Source organism: Triticum aestivum, chromosome 4B (genome assembly GCF_018294505.1).
Source record: "Triticum aestivum cultivar Chinese Spring chromosome 4B, IWGSC CS RefSeq v2.1, whole genome shotgun sequence".
NCBI classification, from domain to species: domain Eukaryota; kingdom Viridiplantae; phylum Streptophyta; class Magnoliopsida; order Poales; family Poaceae; genus Triticum; species Triticum aestivum.
The window spans coordinates 630,849,295-630,871,478 of NC_057804.1; the positions used below are offsets into that span (position 1 = coordinate 630,849,295).

At 44.7% G+C, this 22,184-nt stretch overlaps 1 protein-coding gene across 1 annotated transcript; it reads right to left on the minus strand.

The window, feature by feature from the left end:
• Positions 1 to 17,332: 17,332 nt before the first annotated feature.
• On the minus strand, positions 17,333 to 21,885 carry LOC123089488 (uncharacterized). Its single transcript, XM_044511159.1, has 11 exons — positions 21,731 to 21,885; positions 21,307 to 21,633; positions 21,042 to 21,185; positions 20,797 to 20,880; positions 20,658 to 20,695; positions 20,513 to 20,554; positions 20,271 to 20,318; positions 19,550 to 19,639; positions 18,899 to 18,988; positions 18,655 to 18,738; positions 17,333 to 17,587 (listed from the first exon to the last, which is right to left on the minus strand). The coding sequence occupies exons 2-11, from the start codon at positions 21,606 to 21,608 to the stop codon at positions 17,580 to 17,582; spliced, it is 930 nt and encodes a 309-aa protein (XP_044367094.1). The 5' UTR covers positions 21,609 to 21,633; positions 21,731 to 21,885; the 3' UTR covers positions 17,333 to 17,579.
• Positions 21,886 to 22,184: the final 299 nt, after the last annotated feature.

The following is a 22,184-nucleotide window of genomic DNA, read 5'->3' on the forward strand; positions in this document are numbered from 1 at the left end:
ATCTCCAGCGTGGTGTCCTCCATAAGCCTCGGAGTGACACTTGCGTAGGATTTGTTCCTGTTCATGCTCAGGTACACAACGTCTAATAACACCATATACTCCTTCTTTATAAAGGTGTGGGTCATCCCAAAAGTAATGTCGCAAGTCATAGATTTTTTTCTTTTGTTGGTATGTGAATCTAGGCGGTATAAATTTAGCAACAATATAATTAGCATAATCAGCATACCATGGAGTGCTACGAGAAGTACTTATGACATTTAATTGCTCATCAGGAAAGCTATCATCAATAGGTAGTGGGTCATCAAGAACATTCTCTAGCCTAGACAAGTTGTCTGCAACGGGGTTCTTAGCTCCTTTTCCATCAATAATATGTAAATCAAATTCTTGGAGCAAGAGAACCCATCTAATGAGTCTAGGTTTTCAATCTTTGTTTTCCATAAGATATTTAATAGCAGCATGATTTGTGTGAATAGGTACTCTAGAATCAACAATATAGGGTCTAAATTTATCACAAGCAAAGACAACCGCTAAAAGTTCCTTTTCGGTAGTAGCATAATTTCTTTGAGCATTGTCTAGAGTCTTACTAGCATAATGGATAACATTCAATTTCTTATCAACTCTTTGCCCTAGAACAGCACGTACAGCATAATCACTAGCATCCGACATAATTTCAAAGGGTAAATTCCAATCAGGTGGCTGAACAACAGGTGCAGAGACTAATGCTTTCTTAAGTATTTCAAATGCTTCTACACAATCATCATCAAAGACAAATGGTACATCCTTTTGTAATAAATTAGTCAGAGGCCGAGAGATTTTTGAGAAGTCCTTGATGAACCTCCTATAAAATCCGGCGTGACCAAGGAAACTTCTTATACCTTTGATGTCCTTGGGACATGGCATCTTTTCAATAGCATCAACCTTGGCTTTATCAACTTCAATACCTCTTTCAGAAACTTTGTGCCCCAAGACAATACCTTCATTAACCATAAAATGGCACTTTTCCCAATTCAAGACAAGATTAGTTTCTTCACATCTCTGCAAAACTCGAGCAAGATTGCTCAAGCAATCATCAAAAGAGGAACCATAGACGGAAAAGTCGTCCATGAAAACCTCACAAATTTTCTCGCAAAAGTCAGAGAATATAGCCATCATGCATCTTTGAAAGGTAGCAGGTGCATTACATAAACCAAAAGGCATACGTCTATAAGCAAAAGTACCAAAAGGGCATGTAAAAGTAGTCTTTGATTGATCTTTAGCCGACACAGTATTTGAGAAAAACTAGAGTAACCATCTAGAAAGCAATAATGTGTATGTTTGCATACTCTTTCTAGCATTTGATCAATAAAAGGTAAGGGGTAATGATCTTTCTTAGTAGCCTTATTTAATTTGTGGAAATCAATTACCATCCTATAACCTGTGATAATTCTTTGCGGAATCAATTCATCTTTATCATTAGGGACAACAGCAATACCTCCCTTCTTAGGGACACAATGGACAGGACTTACCCACTGACTATCAGCAACGGGATAAATTATACCTGCCTCCAGAAGCTTGAGTATTTCTTTTCTTACCACTTCTTTCATTTTAGGATTCAAACGTCGTTGAGGATCACAAGCTGGTTTGGCATCAGCTTCCAAATTTATTTTATGTTGACATAGAGTGGGACTGATGCCCTTAAGATCATCCAGAGTATATCCAATAGCGGCACGGTGCTTTTTCAGAGTTTTCAATAATCTTTCTTCTTCATGCTCTGAAAGGTTAGCACTAATAATAACAGGATATATTTTCTTTTCATCAAGATAAGCATATTTAAGATTATCAGGCAACGGTTTAAGCTCAAACACGGGATCACCCTTGGGTGGAGGAGCATCCCCTAGGATTTCAACAGGCAAATTGTGTTGCAGAATAGGTTCCTGTTTAAAGAATACTTCATCTATTTCCCTTCTTTCATTCATGAACATATCATTTTCATGGTCTAGAAAATAGTTCTCTAAAGGATCACTAGGAGGTACAGCAATAGAAGCAAGACCAATAATTTCATCCTTACTAGGAAATTCTTCCTCACGATGTTGTTTACTGAATTTTGAGAAATTAAACTCATGAACCATATCATCCAAGCCAACAATAACAACATTCTTTTTGCAATCTATCGTAGCATTAACAGTACGCAAGAAGGGTCTACCAAATATTATGGGACAAAAGCTATCTTGCGGAGAACCAAGAACAAGAAAATCAGCGGGATATTTGGTTTTCCCACACAAGACTTCAACATCTCTAACAATTCCTATTGGAGATATAGTATCTCTATTGGCAAGTTTAATTGTAACATCAATTTCTTCTAACTCAGCAGGTGCAATGTCATGCATAATTTCTTTGTATAAACCAATGGGTATAACACTAGCACTAGCACCCATATCACATAAGCCATGATAACAATGATCTCCTATTTTAACAGAAATAACAGGCACGCCTACCACAGGTCTATGTTTATCTCTATCACAGGGTTTAGCAATCCTAGCAGTTTCACCAGTGAAATGAATAACATGCCCATCAATATTATCAGACAAGAGATTTAACAATAGCAACATTGGGTTCTACTTTGACTTGCTCAGGGGTTGTATAAGTCCTAATATTGCTTTTACGAACAACAGTTGAAGCTTTAGCATGATCCTTCATTCTAACAGGGAAGGGGGGTTTCTCAACATAAGAAGTGGGAACAATAGGATCATTATAAGTGACAATCTTTTCTTCAACTTTAATAGGTGCAGCTACTTTTACTTCTATGGGAGGATGATATTTAAACCACTTCTCCTTGGGGAGATCAACATAAGTAGCAAAAGATTCACATAAAGAAGCTACTATCTCAGAGTCAAGTCCATATTTAGTGCTAAACTTATGGAAAACATCGGTATCCATAAAAGAATTAACACAATCAAACTTAGGTGTCATACCTGACTCCTTACCTTCGTCGAGGTCCCAATCTTCAGAGTTGCATTTAATTCTATCCAATAAATTCCATCCAAATTCATTAGACTTCATCATAAAAGAGCCAACACAAGAAGTATCGAGCATGGTGCGATTATTATCAGAAAGCCGAGCATAAAAATTCTGGAGAATTGTCAATTTTGAGAGCTCATGATTGGGGCATGAATATAACATTGATTTAAGCCTCCCCCAAGCTTGAGCGATGCTTTCTCCTTCGCGAGGCCAAAACTTATATATATAATTGCGATCACGATGAACAAGATACATAGGGTAATACTTTTGATGAAATTCCAATTTCAATCTTTTATAGTTCCATGATCTCGTATCATCACATAGCCTATACCATGTCAATGCGTCTCCCTCCAAAGATAAAGGGAAAGCCTTCCTCTTAACAACATCATCGGGTATACCTACAAGCTTAAATAGTCCACAAAACATCCACAAAGTGTAGATGTTCGTCAGGATGCTTTGTTCCATCTCCTGCAAAAGTGTTAGCTAGCGTTTTTCCATCATACCCGAAGGAATCTGAAAAGCAGTTTCATTTTCAATAGATTCAATAAATTCAGTAGGTTGAGGAGCAACTCTTGGCTCAACCGGATGGGGTGAAGATACCCCGAACAAGCCCCTCAAACAATTAATTTCCATAGTATAACAAGTGACAGAAAATTTCAGCACACTAAATAAATTTTTCCTTACCAAATTCCACCTACCAAAGGCGCTTCACTCCCCGGCAATGGTGCCAGAAAAGAGTCTTGATGACCCACAAGTATAGGGGATCTATCGTAGTCCTTTCGATAAGTAAGAGTGTCGAACCCAACGAGGAGCAGAAGGAAATGATAAGCGGTTTTCAACAAGGTATTCTCTGCAAGTACTGAAATAAGTAGTAACAGATAGTTTTGTGATAAGATAAATTCTAACGAGCAACAAGTAGCAAAAGTAAATAAAGTGCAGCAAGGTGGCCCAATCCTTTTTGTAGCAAAGGACAAGCCTGGACAAACTCTTATAATAGGAAAAGCGCTCTCGAGGACACATGGGAATATCGTCAAGCTAGTTTTCATCACGCTCATATGATTCGCGTTCGGTACTTTGATAATTTGATATGTGGGTGGACCGGTGCTTGGGTACTGCCCTTACTTGGACAAGCATCCCACTTATGATTAACCTCTATTGCAAGCATCCACAACTACAACAAAAGTATTAAGGTAAACCTAACCATAACATGAAACATATGGATCCAAATCAGCCCCTTACGAAGCAACACATAAACTAGGGTTTAAGCTTCTGTCACTCTAGCAACCCATCATCTACTTATTACTTCCCAATGCCTTCCTCTAGGCCCAAATAATGGTGAAGTGTTATGTAGTCGACGTTCACATAACACCACTAGAGTTTAGACAACATACATCTTATCAAAATATCGAACAAATACCAAATTCACATGACTACTAATAGCAAGACTTCTCCCTTGTCCTCAGGAACAAATGTAACTACTCACAAAGCATATTCATGTTCATAATCAGAGGGGTAATAATGTGCATATAGGATCTGAACATATGATCTTCCACCAAATAAACCAACTAGCATCAACTACAAGGAGTAATCAACACTACTAGCAACCTACTAGCACCAATCCCGGACTTGGAGATAAGAATTGGATACAAGAGATGAACTAGGGTTTGGAGATGAGATGGTGCTGGTGAAGATGTTGATGGAGATTGCCCTCTCCCGATGAGAGGAGCGTTGGTGATGACGATGGTGATGATTTCCTCCTCCCGGAGGGAAGTGTCCCCGACAGAACAGCTCTGCCGGAGCCCTAGATTGGTTCGGCCAAGGTTCCGCCTCGTGGCGGCGGAGTCTCGTCCCGAAAGGTTCTCCTCTATTTTTTTCTCATCGAAAGACTTCATATGGGAGAAGATGGACGTCGAAGGGCCACCAGGGGGCCCACGAGGTAGGGGGGCGCCCCCCACCCTCGTGAGCAGGGTGTGGGCCCCCTGGCCTTCATCTTTGGTAACGCTTTTTCTTTATTTATTCTAAGGTATTCCATGGAGTTTCAGGACTTTTGGAGTTGCGCAGAATAGTCCTTCAATATTTTGTCCTTTTCCAGCCCAGAATTCCAGCTGCCGGCATTCTCCCTCTTCATGTAAACCTTGTAAAATAAGAGAGAATAGCCATAAGTATTGTGACATAACATGAAATAACAGCCCATATTGCAATAAATATCGATATAAAAGCATGATGCAAAATGGACGTATCAACCTCCTTGTTGGCCGCCTCGAGAGCAGCTTTCAGATTGACGTTCTCCTCTTCAAGTTTGCTGACTGAAGCCAGTTTTTCTTCCGCAAGCTTCGTTTTGTCCAAAGCCGCCTTCTGCGCCTCGGCAAGTTCATGGTCCTTCTTCTTCAGAGCCTCCTTCAGTATATCTGCAAAGTGACAATGAGATCAGAATCAGGACTGGACGGAAAGATAAAGACAGTCGTTAAGATTCTCACCAAACATACCTTTCGCTTCATCTTTCGCCTTCGTAAAGTTCTCCTGAACAAGCTTCAAGTCAAGATCGAGCTGGATATGTTTGTTTTCCAATTCAGTATAGCGAGCCACAAGCTCGCAAGATTTCTGCAAAGGGACATTCGACAGACATGAAAGATAGGTTGCTTCCGAGTGACTAAGAGAAAAATTGTAGCATTTCTAAGACTACAGCCGAATCAAAATATTCAATAGTAGTCTCAGGGACTACACCTAGTGGGTGCACTCAGCATGCCCCCACTGGTTCTACTGACTCGGTCCGATTAGTCGGCCGAAAGAGATAAAGAGGTTATGATCCTAAAACTATAGCACTATAGCTAACTGCCAGCAGTCAGCCATGGTCTCATAAAAAAAGCAGGTTCTTCAGACCTTAGTCGACTGCCAGCAGTCGACCATGGTCTCAGGGACTACACCCAGTGGGTGCACCCAGCGTGCCCCCACTGGCTCCAAGATTCCATTCGACCAGATCGAGTGGAGAAGTTAGAGTGAAGAAAAATATAAAGACTACAGTCGACCGCCAGCACTCCACCATAGTCTCTGGGACTACACCCAGTGGGTGCACTCAGCGTGCCCCCACTAATTCAAAAATTCAATCGACACACCCAGTGGGTGTACAGATTCAAAGATCTTCAGAAAGAAAGTCTTCAGATAGCATATCCTAACAGAACAGGCGGTGACCAACTAACCTGGACGTTGCTCTGAAGAGCTGAGCTGGTATCATAGGCCGCTTGGCTGGCTTCCCGGATCGCCTTCACTTGCTCCATCATGATCCCCGCATGGCGTATAGCCTCCTTAGCAGCACCCGCTTGGTCCTCTGGGACGTGGTGTGTGGCAAAAAGGGAAGGTGGGTCAGCAGCCGACGTCGAAGGTCGAGCACTCGTCAGCGGCACAGCGAAGGACACAGAAGTCTGAGTGATGTTGCCACCTTCCTGAACCAGCGTCTCAGGTACTGATGCAACCGGCGCCTTTCTATTCCTCCTTGGCCTCGGTGGCGCCTCGTCATCGTCATCAGGGAGATCAATGACATGAGGAGGAGCTACAGGAAAAATCCAAAGTTAAAATCAAGAATCCAACCAACCAAAAGTAAAATCACAGAGATCGTACCAAGGTTGGAAGTGACAGCGTCTTCTATTTCCTGGTCTTCGTTCTTGGCAGAGGTCTCAGAGGTAGCAGCACTGCAGATTTCAGAAATCAGTCGGTTAGTCAATGAGTCGACCAAGAGTCTGTCCATGCTAAACGAGTCGACTGAGATTCTGTTATTACCCGGAGATGGTGGGGATGGTAATTCTCATCTTGGGCAAGGCCTTCGGCGGCTTTGATGACGCCGCTCATGGATGCTTCGGCGCTTTTTCAGTCGGCGCCGGGGAGGTCGTCCGAGGGCGCTTCGACGACTGCCCAACAGGCGAAGTCGCTTTGCCACGCTCGTTCACGGGGTCGTGGGTGATCTTGGATCGCCTTTTCAAACGAGGAGGATTGACTTCCTCCTCCTCATCTTCACTGGAGTCGTCGTCATCCTCTTCCCCCTCACCATCAGATTGCCATCCTTCTCACTTTCGCCTCCGCTCGCCTCCTCCTCCTCAGTTGATTCTTGCACCCCGTTGGGCATCGAGTACATATCAATAGTGGCCTGGGAGACAACAAACAATACAAAGGTCAGTTGACTGATTGTAAGCAAACAGAAGGAAGAAAGCAAGATCACAATCAGAGATGCAGAATTGGACCTGGTCTACGTCGTATGACTGGTCGAGTGGAGGAATCCTCCTGGCTCCTCGGGGGTTGTCTTTGTTCCCTGTGATGGCCGCCAGCCACCTCTCCAGTGTGGCCTCGTCGACCTCCTCCGGGTGGATCCGAGTGGTGTCCTCAGTATCAGAATACAACCACATCGGATGGTCTCGGGCTTGAAGCGGCTGTATGCATCATCGGAGGAAGACCTCCAAGAGGTCCATGCCGGTCACCCCGTCACGGATAAGCTAGACAACACGTTCGACTAGCACCTTAACCTGCGCCTTATCTTCCGGGATCACCTTCAAGGAGGAAGGCTTCCTCACTCGGTCCATGGAAAAAGGAGGGAGTCCAGTCGACTGCCCTGGCGTCGGCTGGTCCCTGCAGTAGAACTAGGTCGACTGCCATCCATGGACCAAGTCGGGTAGGATCATGGCCGGAAAAGCACTTTCCCCCCTCATTTGAACCCCAAGACCGCCACACATCTGAATCACTTATGTTCTCTCGTCACTCTGATTGGCCTTTTTCACCGTCTGGGAGCGACAGGTGAAAATGTGCTTGAAAAGACCCCAATGAGGCTGACAACCCAAGAAATTCTCACACAAAGACACGAAAGTAGCAAGGTACACGATGGTGTTGGGTGTGAAGTGGTGGAGTTGCGCCCCAAAGAAATTCAGAAATCCCCGAAAGAAAGGATGAGGTGACAAAGAAAACCCATGGTCGACATGAGTGGCCAAGAGAATGACCTCACCCTCTTCAGGCTACGGCTCAGACTCCTTCCCCGGTAGCCGCGCCGATCCATGGGGGATCAGTCCTCCATTGGCCAGGTCGTCAAGGTCCGCTTGATGAATTGTCGAGCGGATCCAGTCGCCCTAGATCCAGCCCTGCGGCAGGCCGGCCCTCGACGAAGATCCGCCCCGACTGGTCGCCCTCCCCTTTGCCTTCGCCGTCGCTTTCTTCGCCCGCTCCAGGGCCGCCGTCTTCTCCTTCACCATCGTCGCCGGCAATATGCACACGGAGCAGCGGCGCTGAGATGGAAGCGAACGCGGCGGATAAATCTGAGGGAGAGGGGAGGAAATGAGAGCGCACTGTTCAAAAAACCCCGTCCGGCGCCTTATATGAGTTTACTCCCGAGTGGCTGACTTGTAGGCCCGGGCGATCCTGTCAAATCCCGCAACAGTCGCGCGCGTGATACGTGGCAAAAAAGGTGGTGCGGAGATCGAGGCATTCCTGCCTTATCCCATCCGATTGCCACGACCCCCTCCGCCCCGTGCGCTTCTCGAAATTCGAATCCCGCTAAATCCACGGGCTGCAGAGCAACTTGTCAGACGGAGATTTCCTCCGCTCTGTCGCTCGGAGTTCTCCAAGTAAAGACATTCACTCGACGGATACAAAGAATGGATCAAGGCGACAGAAAAAGAAGTTGGTGCCGTCACCTAAGTTCATTGATCCAGAACAAGGTATACTCATCGCACAAAAATGGATCGGAAGTGTGCTTAACTCCTTCCCCACTCAAACCTCGATCCATTCGTGGGCTAATGATGAAGCCATATACTTAGGGTAGGGTCATGGACCTGTCCAAGATACCCTTCCCAAGGACATCTCTAGAAGAAACCACCTTTCAGTCGACCTGGAAGGGTTCCACTTGACGGACTCGAAGACACTCGACCATGAAGCCAACCACTCGATCACCAGGAGACCTAAAGTCACTCTGCACGCAAATGGTCTGTCATTAAGTAGCTTTTATGGTCATCATAGCACTTTATTTGTGGCGTTACCAGAAATGCCCGACCTTAATGTACCTTAAACCCTGCATAAATGAGGGCCGGAAGGGTCTAGCGGACTCTATATAAGCCACCCCCCTCCTCAGTGTAAAGGGTCCGCACCCCTGTAACTCACATACGCATAATCCAGTCGACCGCCTCCGGGCTGCAAGACGTAGGGCTGTTACTTCTTCCGAGAAGGGCCTGAACTCGTAAATCTCTTGCGTATACAACTACTCCTAGCTAGGACCTTGCCTCTCCATTCGTACCCCCCTACACTACTGTCAGACTTAGAAGCATGACACCCCGTGCTCCTACTATGGCCAGCCGAGGGGCCACGGTGGCCATATTGCAGTGCGATCTCGTTAACGCAGGTGGGTAGTCGTTCTTTGACTCAGACGATCCTCGTTGGGAAGATGCGTGGCTCGATACCTCGGATAACACCAGCGAGAATGATGATGAGGACGACTCGGAGTAGGTTCTAGTTGCATCGTAGTTTTTATCTAGTTGCACCGTAGTTTTTTTATCGTGTTGGACTAGTTTTTTTATCTATCTATGCTATGATGAACTATGTACACTATGTGAACTATCTATGTATCGTTTTATATCTATTTTTATCTATGCCTATGTTTTTTTATATTTGTTTAGAGTGCATATGTTGTTTGTGCGAGAGCGCGCGCTGTTCAGGTTTGTAGCGCCTGCTAGAGCGGCTCGCGCGCGCTAAAATTTGCAGCGGCCGCTAGAGCAAGCGCACCCCGCCGCGCAAACACAGGTGATCCACGCGCTGTAAATGGAGATACTCTAACAGGCGTTAGGGCATGGTTGTCCTCGGGAGGTCATCTTTTTTGTTTGAATCTAGTACTTGACTGCACGAGTAATGCAGACTGATACTTTTGTTGTAGTTCTTGTGAGTTTTGTTGGATTTATGTAAGAATGATTTTATTATTACTAATTCTCAATGGTCTTCTAGTATTACTTAGTACTATAGTACTTGCGTGTAAACTAAGTTGGACTGAGAGTTCAATTGTACTAGCACTTCTGTTCTTAGCCTGACTGTTATTAAGGGAATGCGAACTGATGCTTCTTTGTCCTTTTTATAGTAGTAAAGTTGTACTGCGCGTTCAAGTGTACTAGTACTGTCATCTATATGATCTGAGTCTGTTTGTCAGATATTTCACAAACACTGGCAGACTAAGAACAAAAAACAATACTACCCTTGGACGCTCAGTAGAGCTTAGTCCTGTACAGCAGTACTATCACACTAAATAGTTTCAGAAGAACACTAACTATGATTTTTTATAGTGAGCTTAGTTCTGGAAATTTCGGGATTTTTGCTTCAGCAGGTTATAGCTCCCGACGGAAAATACCATTACACCTAATGCCTGCATGTAATGATCTATAAATTGGAGGAGAAATTGTATATACCAAATTGTGTGTGTATATATACATATATACACCTAGGTGCCTGGGCACCTATGCCTGTTATGGCAAGCCATATTTGTTCATGCATGTGTACAATCCACAATATAATGACTTTCCAAGTTTGTTTGCATGTACTTTAACCATTAACGACCAGCGATTCCTTTCCAAAAAAATACTATACTATTGGTTCTATAGAAAATTTCTTTTCCAAACTAAAACCGCATGGTATTTTTCTATCAAATGCATTGTATTATACGTTCATTCAAAATATTTTGAACTCTCATACCTCCCTTTGACTTCTAGAAAAAATGGTGTGCGTACATACATACCCATGATATTTTTGGTTATTCATACATCCTTTAAGTTTCTCACATTTTGACCATAGATGCATTCCAAGGTACCCAAGGGTATGTATATACCTAATGAAACAAAATGGTATGTATATAACTAATGAAACAAAATGGTATATATATATATATACCCTATAATTTTCTCAAGCTATAAGATACGATCAAATGATACCGCCAAAAAAAGATATGACCAAATAATATGAAAAGTTGTCCCAAAGGTTTGTACGTATTATTATGATGTTCCTATGATTTTTCTAATGTTTTACTTTTCAAGGTATCTATTATTATTTTTTAAATAAGGCCAAGTCACACTTTTTGACGACTAATTTTTCTATACAAACTAAGGTGACCAAATAATATAAATATGATTCTAATTATATTTTTTTTCTCTTATGAATGTACGCATGTTGATATCCACACATGATTTTTTTGTTGCATTTTGACCATAGTTGCGTATCAAGATACCCAAGTATATGTATATACCTAATGAAACAAAAAGGGTATGTCTATACTCTCTGATTCTTTTAAGGTATTTGATACATCCGAAGAATACAAAACATCGTCCCAAAAGTTTGTATGTATAACTAGGACATTCTTATGTATTTTTATAATGTTTTATTTTTCAAGGTATCTAGTATTTTAAATAAAATTAAGGTATCTAGTATTTTCCTATACAAATGAAGGTGACCAAATAATATAAAATGTGATCTTAGTTATTTTTTACTTTGTGATGAGTATAGCTCGCCCCGCAAGATGAATATTATTCAGCAATATCGTGAAAGGATCCTGACATACCTAAAATCGTCCTCACTTTTTGCATTTATTTTTTAATCACATGCAACCATACATGTCAATGGGTATGAAAAACTAATTAACTGTGGGGACGAGACTTGCCTGCTCCTCTCGCGTGTGCCCATCCGTGCTCCCGCGTATGTGGCTTAATTTGATTGGAACAAAATAAGGCCCGGCCCCACCCCCTTAAAATCAGGGGGGATGATTAGATTAGAAAAAGAAAAGAAAAAGGGACAGCCGTAGGATGAAGTGGGAGCACGCATGGGAGCATGGAGAGGGAGTAGGCAAGCCGGATCCATTAACTATGACTCTCTCATGCAAAAGCCAATTAATGGCATGCATCAATTACTAAATTTGACTGTTCCATACAATGTTCTTTGGAAGATCAACAATTAGCACACATTAATTTTTTGGAATGCCATCAATGCATGTACGTGGGTATACAAAGTATGGAAAGTCTTTTTGTTGCCCTTAGAGGTATGCCTGCAGCCATCACAACAACAAATCAGGATACGATCCAACGGTATCTAGACAAGGTGCCTCGGCACCTAGGTGTGTGTGTGTGTGTGTATATAGTGTGTGTGTGTGGGGGGGGGGGGGTGGTCATATACGAGAAATTCTATTATATATGCATGACATGTACAGTATGTAGTACGTAAAATATGTTTGAAATGAAAAAGAATTAAATGGAAAACACAAAATAAAAAAAAAATATAAACGATAAACCCTCAAAACCCTAAACCCCTAAACCTTTAGTCCCGGTTGGTGTCACCAACCGGGACTAAAGGTCCCCAGCCCCCGGCGCGCGCTGCAGGCTAGATGAAAGGGATTTAGTTTCGGGTCGTGGCCAACCGGGACTAAAAGGTGAGGGGCTTTGGTCCTGATTTATTAGTCCGCGTTGGTGACCAGGGACTAAAGGCCCTTCCCAACCAGGACTAGTGGCCGATCCTCTACTAGTGAGATATGTCTAACAGCGTCCAACCGACCGTCCACACGCCACGCCAGGCGACGTGACGGGACCCACTGACCGCTTGCGACGCCGCCGCTAATTGGTCCCCACTTTGCGACGCGACACGAGGCGAGGTGGCGCATGTACGGCCGGTTCAAGTGTACCTATGTATGTACACACGCGTGGACCGCCGAGGACGGGTGGGTGAAGACTATAAAAATATAACAACATCCTGCCTTTTATATGAATGGGTATACGCTATTCGTCTTTGTATTTAGGTGATGTACCGAAACAGAAGTGGCCGTAATATTTGACCGTTATTATTGGGAGGGGGCGACTTTGGTAGAGCTGCTCTTAGGTATTAGCTTTGCCAACATACCCAGTCAAACAGGATGATATGCTGAACTTTCAAGTTTTGCAAAAGAATGGCCAAGGAGCAAAATTCCAAACAAGTGGGAGATGATTTAGAAAAGAGAAACGGCTTAAAAGGGCAATGCATGCCACAGTTTTTCTTTTAGTAAAAAGGAAATCAAGTTTGTGTAATGATGGTTTCCCTCGATCTCATGCCAAGTACAAGCAAGAGACCTTAGCAGACATATTCACCGTTCTTAACTAGTTGTAGACTAGAATAGCAGACAATAGATGTTTATTGTTGGAAGTTAGCAGAGGAACCATCCATGACCATGAGGGTTCTCAACCGCAAGTCCACGGCTGCATAGCAGGCGCTTGACCTGAAGCATAAGCACTGCTACAGCTCCGGCAGCTCGGGAAGGAATTCACTGCCATCAAACGCCGAGTAGTAATCAGGCACGCCATCTTGAAGTGCAGGTGCAGGAGTAGGCGGCGGTGGGGGCACGGTCGCGCCTTGCAGAGCGGGAGGAGGCACCGGAGCATCTTGGGGTGCGCCTCGCAGAGCAGGAGGAGGCGCCGGAGCATCTTGGGGTGCGCCTTGAAGAGCAGGAGCAGACGCCGGAAGGGTGGCTGCAGCAGGGGGAGGCGCTTGGCGTGGCACGGCTGCAGCTGCAGCAGGAGGAGGCGTTTGGCGTGGCACGGCTGCAGCAGTGATGGCCTGAGCAAGAATAGGTGCTTGCGCCTGTGGAGGAGGTGCAGCAGCTTGACGTTGCATTGCCAAGGCGACAAAGCCCCCAATGTTGTCAAGGATTTCTTGGAGCGAATTGATCCCCACATTGACATTTCCTTGATTGCTTCTCATTGTATCCAGGACTTGGTTTCCATCCTGCAGCTGCAATGCACACGCACTTCAGTTCAGTTAGCGATGGATCCATGTTTCGGTTTCACACAGGGAGGACAGGACAGGAGCACTGGAGCAGTTAGTTAATTTGCAACATGATCGGATCGACTCACTTACCTTCTGATAAATCATGTGAAGGGGATCAACGGGAGGATTTGCAGTCAGCTTGGGAGCCTTTGAGACGTTGACGTCGACGGCGTTGGCGCCAGACCTCTTCTTCTTGCCTCGACCTTTCTTAAGCGCATCACGATAGCGCAGCTCCGCCTCTGGGGTCATGCCAGGGCACTCCTCCAGGTGCGCCGTCATATCCACTCCGATCCTGCACTCCGTGTACTCCTCCACACTGCAGACGAGGCACCACACATGTGGGTGACTTTTGAGTCCACGAACAGGCACGTCCAAACTCAAAGCAAATTCCCACAAAGCAGACTGCTTCCCTTTCGGGCGCTTGTGACTGAAATGCAACAATAGAGATATATATATGAGACATCTCATACAGAGCAATTGACATGCATATGCATTGTAGATGCAATCACAGGTTACGAGTGTAATGTACGTGTACATACCCAATGACATCTGGCAGATAAAGCCGCATATAATCGTTGATGAGCTTCATCATAAGCTCCGTCCCACAGTGGGCATGAGCGAAACTGGATTTAGATGCATGTATAGACAGACAGAAGAGCACACATGTCTTAGTTATCTCACATGCATGCTACTCTACAACATAAGAGTGCTGAATCTGCATGCATTGCTAGCTGGGTGAAGAAGAAAGCAAAGAAACAACTTTGTATATACCTGGTCCTCGATCCCACACTTGTCTCAATCTTCGCTATCTCCTCGGACAGCTTACCAGCATCAGCATAGGCGGTAACAATAGCTTTGAGCGGCACAACCTTCTCAACAAAGATCCGAGCTGAGTCCTCGTACCTCCCTCCATTAATTAGATCCATCAGCTGTAGACCAAATCAGCAGGAATAAATTTGAGAGAAAGAAAATAACTAGGTAATCTGTTGTATGTATGTGTGTGTGGCTCAAAGCGATACCTGACGCCTCCATATGGTAATGAAGGGCGTAGGATGAATCAGAGATGGGTGGGCATTGTCCTGAGATCTTGGCATCGCATTGGCGATGTGTTGCTCCAGCAGGTTCCACTGATTCGTTTGGATGAAGTTATTAACTTGAGCCACATTATACACCCCATGAGCAAACATCCTACACATATTTGCAAAAAAGAAAAGAATAATGGTGAGTTCTAGTGTCAGTTTGCACATACATTAGTTAGCATCAAAGTGAGATACACACAAACAAGATGGGGTCTTCTCTGTTGGGCTGGCTGGTTAGCTATGGTAATGGTCGTCATAGATTGAAAGTGTAAGATTTTGCATCCTAGCAAGGCCCAATGTTGGCTGCCTAGTCTACGATTGCTCAAAACTGTGATTTCAACGAGCCAATGGATTCAGCATTGCTGATTGAATCTATGAATGGTAATGCATGCTAGTCAATTGCAACATACAGTATATATATAAAGAAATAGGGAGATAACACCGCTGCCGCTAGCTAGCTTGTATAGCAATGTGGGCAGAGCCGATCGAGGTTACATGCATGAGCATTGAGCAGTGTACCAATGCATCTACGGAGAATCAGTTTCATCCACTTAAACAACCAGAGCATGATCCCCTTGAGGACGGCACAAAACATAGGAGACAAAAAAAGAGCCAGCTTTGGAGACTCACTGGTGCTGCTGCTGGTTAGGATCGGCCAGCATCTCCTCCCCCTCACCATCATAATCAACGGGAAGCACCGCTGGGTCCATCAAGCTGCAGCCAGGCAAGGGAGCAAAAGGAACCATGCATCAGCAAAGATCCATGTACGGAGAACCAACCAATTCATCAAACTGACAAACCAGAGCATGATCTACCAGAACCAGAGCAGAGCATGAGGTAGGAGGACAGAGCATGTTGACGCACGCGCAATCAAGCGCCCTCTTGGGATCAAACCATACATCATAACTAGATTCGGGGCTTTACAACTTACGGTTGCTCAGCAAGGATGTCTTCGTCGTTGTAGTCGACCAGAAAGTTGTTGGGATCAAACCTGCAGACAAACAGAAACGAGTAGAGCAAGACCGATCAGGAAAGAGGGAGGAGGAGGAGATATGTTGGTGAGCAAAACCAGAAGTGAAACACCGCCGGCCGGATCCATCAAGCTGTAGCGAGGGAGCAAAGGAAGCTCGGTCGGCGGCCCGTGCGCGTGGAAAGGGGCCCTCCATCCCGCCGCCGCGCCACCCTAGGGGACGCTTCGGGTGGCCCCCAGGGCCCTCGGTGTGAGTGTGACGGCGAGCGCGGACGCCATGCATGCTCGACCGGAATCAATCGGAGCAAGAGGGGGGCTGAGAGAGACCCTCCTAGACACGCAGATTTGGCTCCGGCGGTACAGAGCAGCGTGCGGGAGTCATCATAATTTAAAAAGGAGGTACCTTTCGTCAACTGGATGGTCGTCTTCCTCGTCGCCGCCGCCGCCTCCGACTCCGACTCCATGCGCGGGCGCGGGCAGATCCATGACGAGTCGACCTGCTCTGCTGCAGGGGGGGCAGGGGTTAGGAGGGGGGGGGGCGGCGGAGCAGGGAAGGAGCCTGTGTGGAGAAGCCAACCTGCTGTGCTCCGTCGGAGAAGCGGAGCGGAGGGAGGAGGAAGAAAGACAAGACGCAGGAAGGAGTGGGAATTGGGGTTTATACACCAACACCGCAGTGGCTGGCTGGCGGAGCTTCCCTCTCCCTCCTGGGCCGCCGCCCGCCAGCCCATGCCCATGTTGGAGCCCGATATCCATCCAAGCCCAACGCATTCATTTCTGTTATATATTAATTTAATTTAAAGAAGAGAAGGTGTTTTCTCTAGTGTGTGTGTGCGACTACAGCTTAAATAAAAGTGCATTATTTACAACAACAACAACAACAACAACAACAACAATAAATATTGCACTAAAGATAAATACACATATGCTGCTAGCACCCGAGCTCCAGTGCCCTCTATATTTCAACATTTTGAAAGTCATGTTTTTCAAGTTTCAAAACAATGTGAAATTTTCCCCGGGGACACATATACACATCCCGCATACCTGTGGCAAGTTTCGGTAGAAATCTGGTTTTGTTTTGGGCTATAGAGAAAAAACAAATTTCTGCCAGTATATAGGAGAAAACGGTGCCATTTCTGTCAGAAATTTCCCTTTCTTGTATTTCCCAAAATACAAAGTATTTCTTTTTCCAGATTTTTACCGGACCATAGGGATATGTGTATGTACTCAAGTATTTGTTTTAAGATATGTTTGAGCAACGGAAGCGTGTTTTACAAAAAATTCAAATACCAAGAGCCATGGAGCTTGGTAGCTGCAGGCACTTTTCATGGACCTTGCTCGATAGTGATAGTGGGCCTGGGCTTATAGGAAGAGGCGCACCACAAAATAAGATACAAAACTGATTTCTTCATCGTCATATGTAATCATCCAATTATTGAATGAATTACTTCTAAAAAAAATGATTGAATCTTGTTGCCATCAGGGAGGAATAATTCTTCAGTTAATCCCAAAGAAACAAATAACATATCTATTTATCCAGAAATACATTTTATATACTTCATGATATATCACATGCATGCATACATTTGCCGCTGATTTTCGGACATATAACTCATCACTGTCAAGACCTATAAGCAACAAATTAGAGCAACTCCTTCCAGCGTCTCTCTCCATCTTCAACCAACAAGTCCACAAGGACCACCCCAGCCTGACTAGCCTAGACTCCATCCATATGCATGCCTCCAGCTTCAGATGCCTGCACATCAACATACATAAAACTTCACATAAGAACACAGATCCTCCTTCCTTCCTCTTTACCAACTGCACCCAACACAACACATTGTATAGTGTCCAACTTACTTAGTTAATTCATCCGGAAAAAAATTGAACAAGTTTGTCCATTTCATTCACGAGCATCTTGAGAAATCGCCATCACTTGCGCTCGTGTTTGATTTTATTCGGGTATAACATGGGAATAACCCCTATTTCAACCTACCAAAGGTGTGCGCAAAGTCAACTTGAATTTCACCCCCTACATTTGTTTATTATTATTAGTATATTATTGCACATTTAATTTAACCACGCTCAGTTTCTTCACTCGGTATCTTAAGGGGTTGCTCCCAAAAGCCCCACTTGTTCCTTGCATTCTTTGGTTTAGGATTCTGCTCAAAAGTTGCCTGTTCCGTCCACCGATTCTTTCTGAGACCGGAAGCTTCTGGACTCAAATGCTTACTTGTGTGTGTCCAACAGATGATATCTTTAAGGAACTTGACTCAAATATTATGTATGACCGATGCTTTCTTAACAATGATCATTTCAACAAAAAGGGTGACAACAGAGGCATGTGCAAAATTAAAAGGAAGGAGCCCGACTTTCATTAGTTTGTCATGAGAAACAAGGGTTTTCAGGAACACGTCACTGTAAAAGCCAATGCTTACACAAATTGTAAACCTGAATGGTTAGCCTCCACAATGCAAACGTGGTCCTCAAACTATCGTGGATATAACATATGCAAAAAAAAAAGGAACAAAGAAGTAGGCAAGTAGCTAACAAATGCAGACTCGGAAAGAGATATCTTCCACAATATCCATAAGCCATATTTCCACAGGAAATAAGTGGCAAAAAGGCAGGTAAAGGTAGCAAGGCCACCTCTATAACTGAAGAAATGAAATTGTAATACAGATATCACATATTATATTTACAATGCAAGCAGGCACTTGACTATATATTTGTTGTTTTCTGACAACAATATCAGGGATCAACTGAAGCAAAATGGAGTTTCTTCCTGGTATAAAAACAACTGGTGATGTTCAACTAATTTACCTGCATTTGTCACTGATGCGATTCCAGTGTTCTGAGCACTGTCTGTCAACTTCACTGTCTGCGAGATTGAAGCAGCAAGAGCACCTGCAACAAGTTCAGCAGTTAGAAACGCTAGCAGGTAACCAAGTACTGGCGAAGTGCAGACTGTCAAAGCTTGATTGTTGACGTTCTTTACAATTAATACTTCAGGAATTAACTGTGGAAGTTTGTTTATGTGTGAGAAATGGGCGGTCAAATTATTTACCTGGATTTGTCACTGATGAGATACCAAATACTTCCGCACATGTTGTCAAGATGCCGAACATAGTCTGCGAAGCTGGAGCAACAGGAGCACCTGCAACAAATCTGGCAGTTAGAATTGGCAGCAGATAGCCAAGCGCTGACCAAGTGCAAAGAACAACATCAAGCAAACAACAAAAGAATGACAGAATGGAAAACTCCAGGGGAAAATGTTCCCACAGTACATAGATCTTTTAGAGATAGCCCCTAATAATAAATAAGGGCAAGCAATGCACATATGAACCAAACTGTAAGGGCTGGAAGTGGAACAGAACTTAGCACTACAGAGGTATTACAGGCTAATTGAACCAACTTCTTCTATGATTCAACTAAAACTTTGGCCAATATCTTTTCAAAGGAACCTTGGTTATTAATTATGATTTTTTTTTGCAGGGTGGTTATTATTTATGGTTGATATACTTTTTGGAGGAAGCCATAAATAGTATTAAAAAATATTAAAGGAATCCTAAGTGTCATATCCATGATTATTTTGGGACATCTAAACCACCACGCAGCAATGACATGCATTTGGTGATCGCTAGAAACAAACAATTCAGGGATAAGTTGTGACGCAAATGGAGGTTTGAGAATGATTGAGGGTGGTCAACAAAATTACCTGCATTTGTCAATGACGAGGCCTCAGAATTTTTAGTAAGATGTGTTGCGGTACCAGACATGGTGTTCAACACTGGAGCGTCAGGAACACCTGCAACGCATTCAACAATCAGAACTGGTAGTAAGCAGCTAAGCACTATAATAAAGTAATAAACTGCAAAAAATAACATCATCAAGTCAGACCGGGATAGTGGTTCTTTATTTACCATGCACAAAAAAAGAATTTACCATGCACAAAAGCAGACACAAAATGGAAAACAAGTGAGCATAGAACGAAAGAATGCAAACACAAAAGGAAAAGTATTTCTACCGTGCATCGTTCAAAAGATATGTGTTACAATGGGTCATAGATAATGGCCACATAGGCACATAGGCTACAGCATAGGAATATCCAAAGCATAAACATCGGGAATCACTTTGGAAGCAACAAATATAAAAATGGCGCACTGACACAAATATGGAAATGAGGCACAGTAGTAAAAAAAAGTGCAGCAAGAATTAATTCATTCTAATTTTGCATATAATTAACCAATAGGGCTATGGTCTCCAACATATGATGTGAAGTGTGATTCTTATTTTTTAACTGATTCTAAAATTGGAAGGGAAGGAAACGTTATTGTGCAGATGTGTGCCAAAAGGATTCAGCCTATTAGAGAACTAGTAAGGAGCACATATAAGCAGTGGAGATAACGACAAAAATGACTGTACTAAGCGAAGGTTACCTTCCTTCCCACTTGATTGAAGTTCCAGACCAGCTTGCAAGCTTTCATCTGAAGATGACACAAGTTGATCAGTTTATATGCACATACATGCATGATCCGAGAGGTTTTTCGAAAGAGTAAAATCAAAGGGCCTCACAGCTTGCTGCCAAATATATCTGGATTGACAATAAGTCGAGCAAGCTATAGATGTGTAAAGCGCAAAGTAAACAAGACAAGGACACAAGAGCAGGGGCTAGTGTTACCAATAAGATCTGCGTGCCACTTCCTTGTCTTGTCTGTCAATCCTGGCACCAACAACAGTAACGATGGCTTTTAGCATCACAGATCTAGAATCTACAAGGAAGTATATTGCCTAATCATAAGATGCTTGTAAATAGGGCACTATACCCCTGTTTATGTCATGACTGCGAGTTGACGAAGGCAGCCTGAAAAACATGGAACATGTGCATGAGTTGAGTTGGTCAAGAAAGAGGCAGCAAGAGTAGAATGAATTCGCCATGTTTCAAGGTCATACTGTATTTTTTACCTCTTCTTGGTCCTAAGAAAGATCTTGGCCAGTGTTTTAGGTCGTGGCAGGTCTTGTTCCTTGACGTGCCGCCTCCGACGGTACCTAGGCAAACAAAATACAGGGAAATCAATGAGAGACTTTTTAATTTTTATCAATTGTATCAAAGTTAGTTGCAATGAAATTGGAGGACCGGTTTTACACATTGCCTAGAATGGAATGAATCAAGTGAACATGGACAAGCAAACTGATGGAGCCGGAATCACCTGAATCCGATGGGAAGTACATCGTGTGGCATCATTGAGCCGGCCGGCAATATGACCAGGGCTTTCAACTCACGAGCCTTGTAAGCCAAGTGTTTGACGATTTGAGAGGCCTTCCAACGAACGCGCTCCCAGTCCAGGGAGGACCTGATGAAACAGTGGTACAGATTTAAGTCGAGAGACATAATAAAGAGGAAAAAATTCAGGAATAATGGACAGGCAGGCAGGAACTGAACTGAAGATGTGATCATTTAGCTAGTGCTGCTACCTGACTTGTTCCGAGTGGAGAATGGAGAGGACGATGGAGCGGATCCGGAGGGCGTCGTGGGAGACGGAGTCGTCGTGCTTGAGGTACCGTGTGTTGTACTTGCGGTTGAAGTAGGTGAGGTTGCGGTCGGGCACGCCGTCGACCATGCTGGCGAAGGCGGCGTGGTGCTTGAGGAAGTGGAGGAGCACCTGTGCCTCGTCGCTCTGCGGGTGCGAGACCGGGCGGAGGAAGCGGGAGACGTAGGCGACGACGTCGTCCCACAGCCCCTGCTGTACCAGCCGCGACAGGTGGATGACGCTCATGTACGCGTCCGTCTCGTTGAGCAGCCTGCGAGTGATTGATTGATGGATTGGGCAATGGCGGCCGCCGGTGAGCGAGCGAAGCAGTTCGTTCAGGAGGACGGAGGGGGTGAGGATGCACGTACCCTCGCAGGGCGTCGCGGAAGCCGTGGAGCCAGAGGTAGGTGGCGAGGCGGCGGTGACGGCACCGGCGCACGCAGCCGTAGTCGACGGGGCCGATGGACTCGCCCAAGTCGCCCACCCAATCGGGGATGACGCGGCGGGTCCGGCTGGGGCTGGGGATTTGGGGGGGGGGGGGGGGGGGGGGGGGGGGGCGCAGTTTTGTTTTGTTTTGGATGGGGAAGGGGAAATATGTCGTCACCACCGCAACCCGCCCAGCCCCGACCCCGACCGCACCCCACCCCGCCCAAACCCCTGTGCAATGTTTCTGAAAACGTCCATCTTTTTCTTTGAAAACGTCCCAAGGCCACCACCCTTACCCCACCCCACCCAGACCCAGGTGGACAGGTCCCTTGTGCCACTTTTGAAAACGCCCCTCTCTCTTTCTTTCATTGACGAGACTAGGATACTTGAGCATAT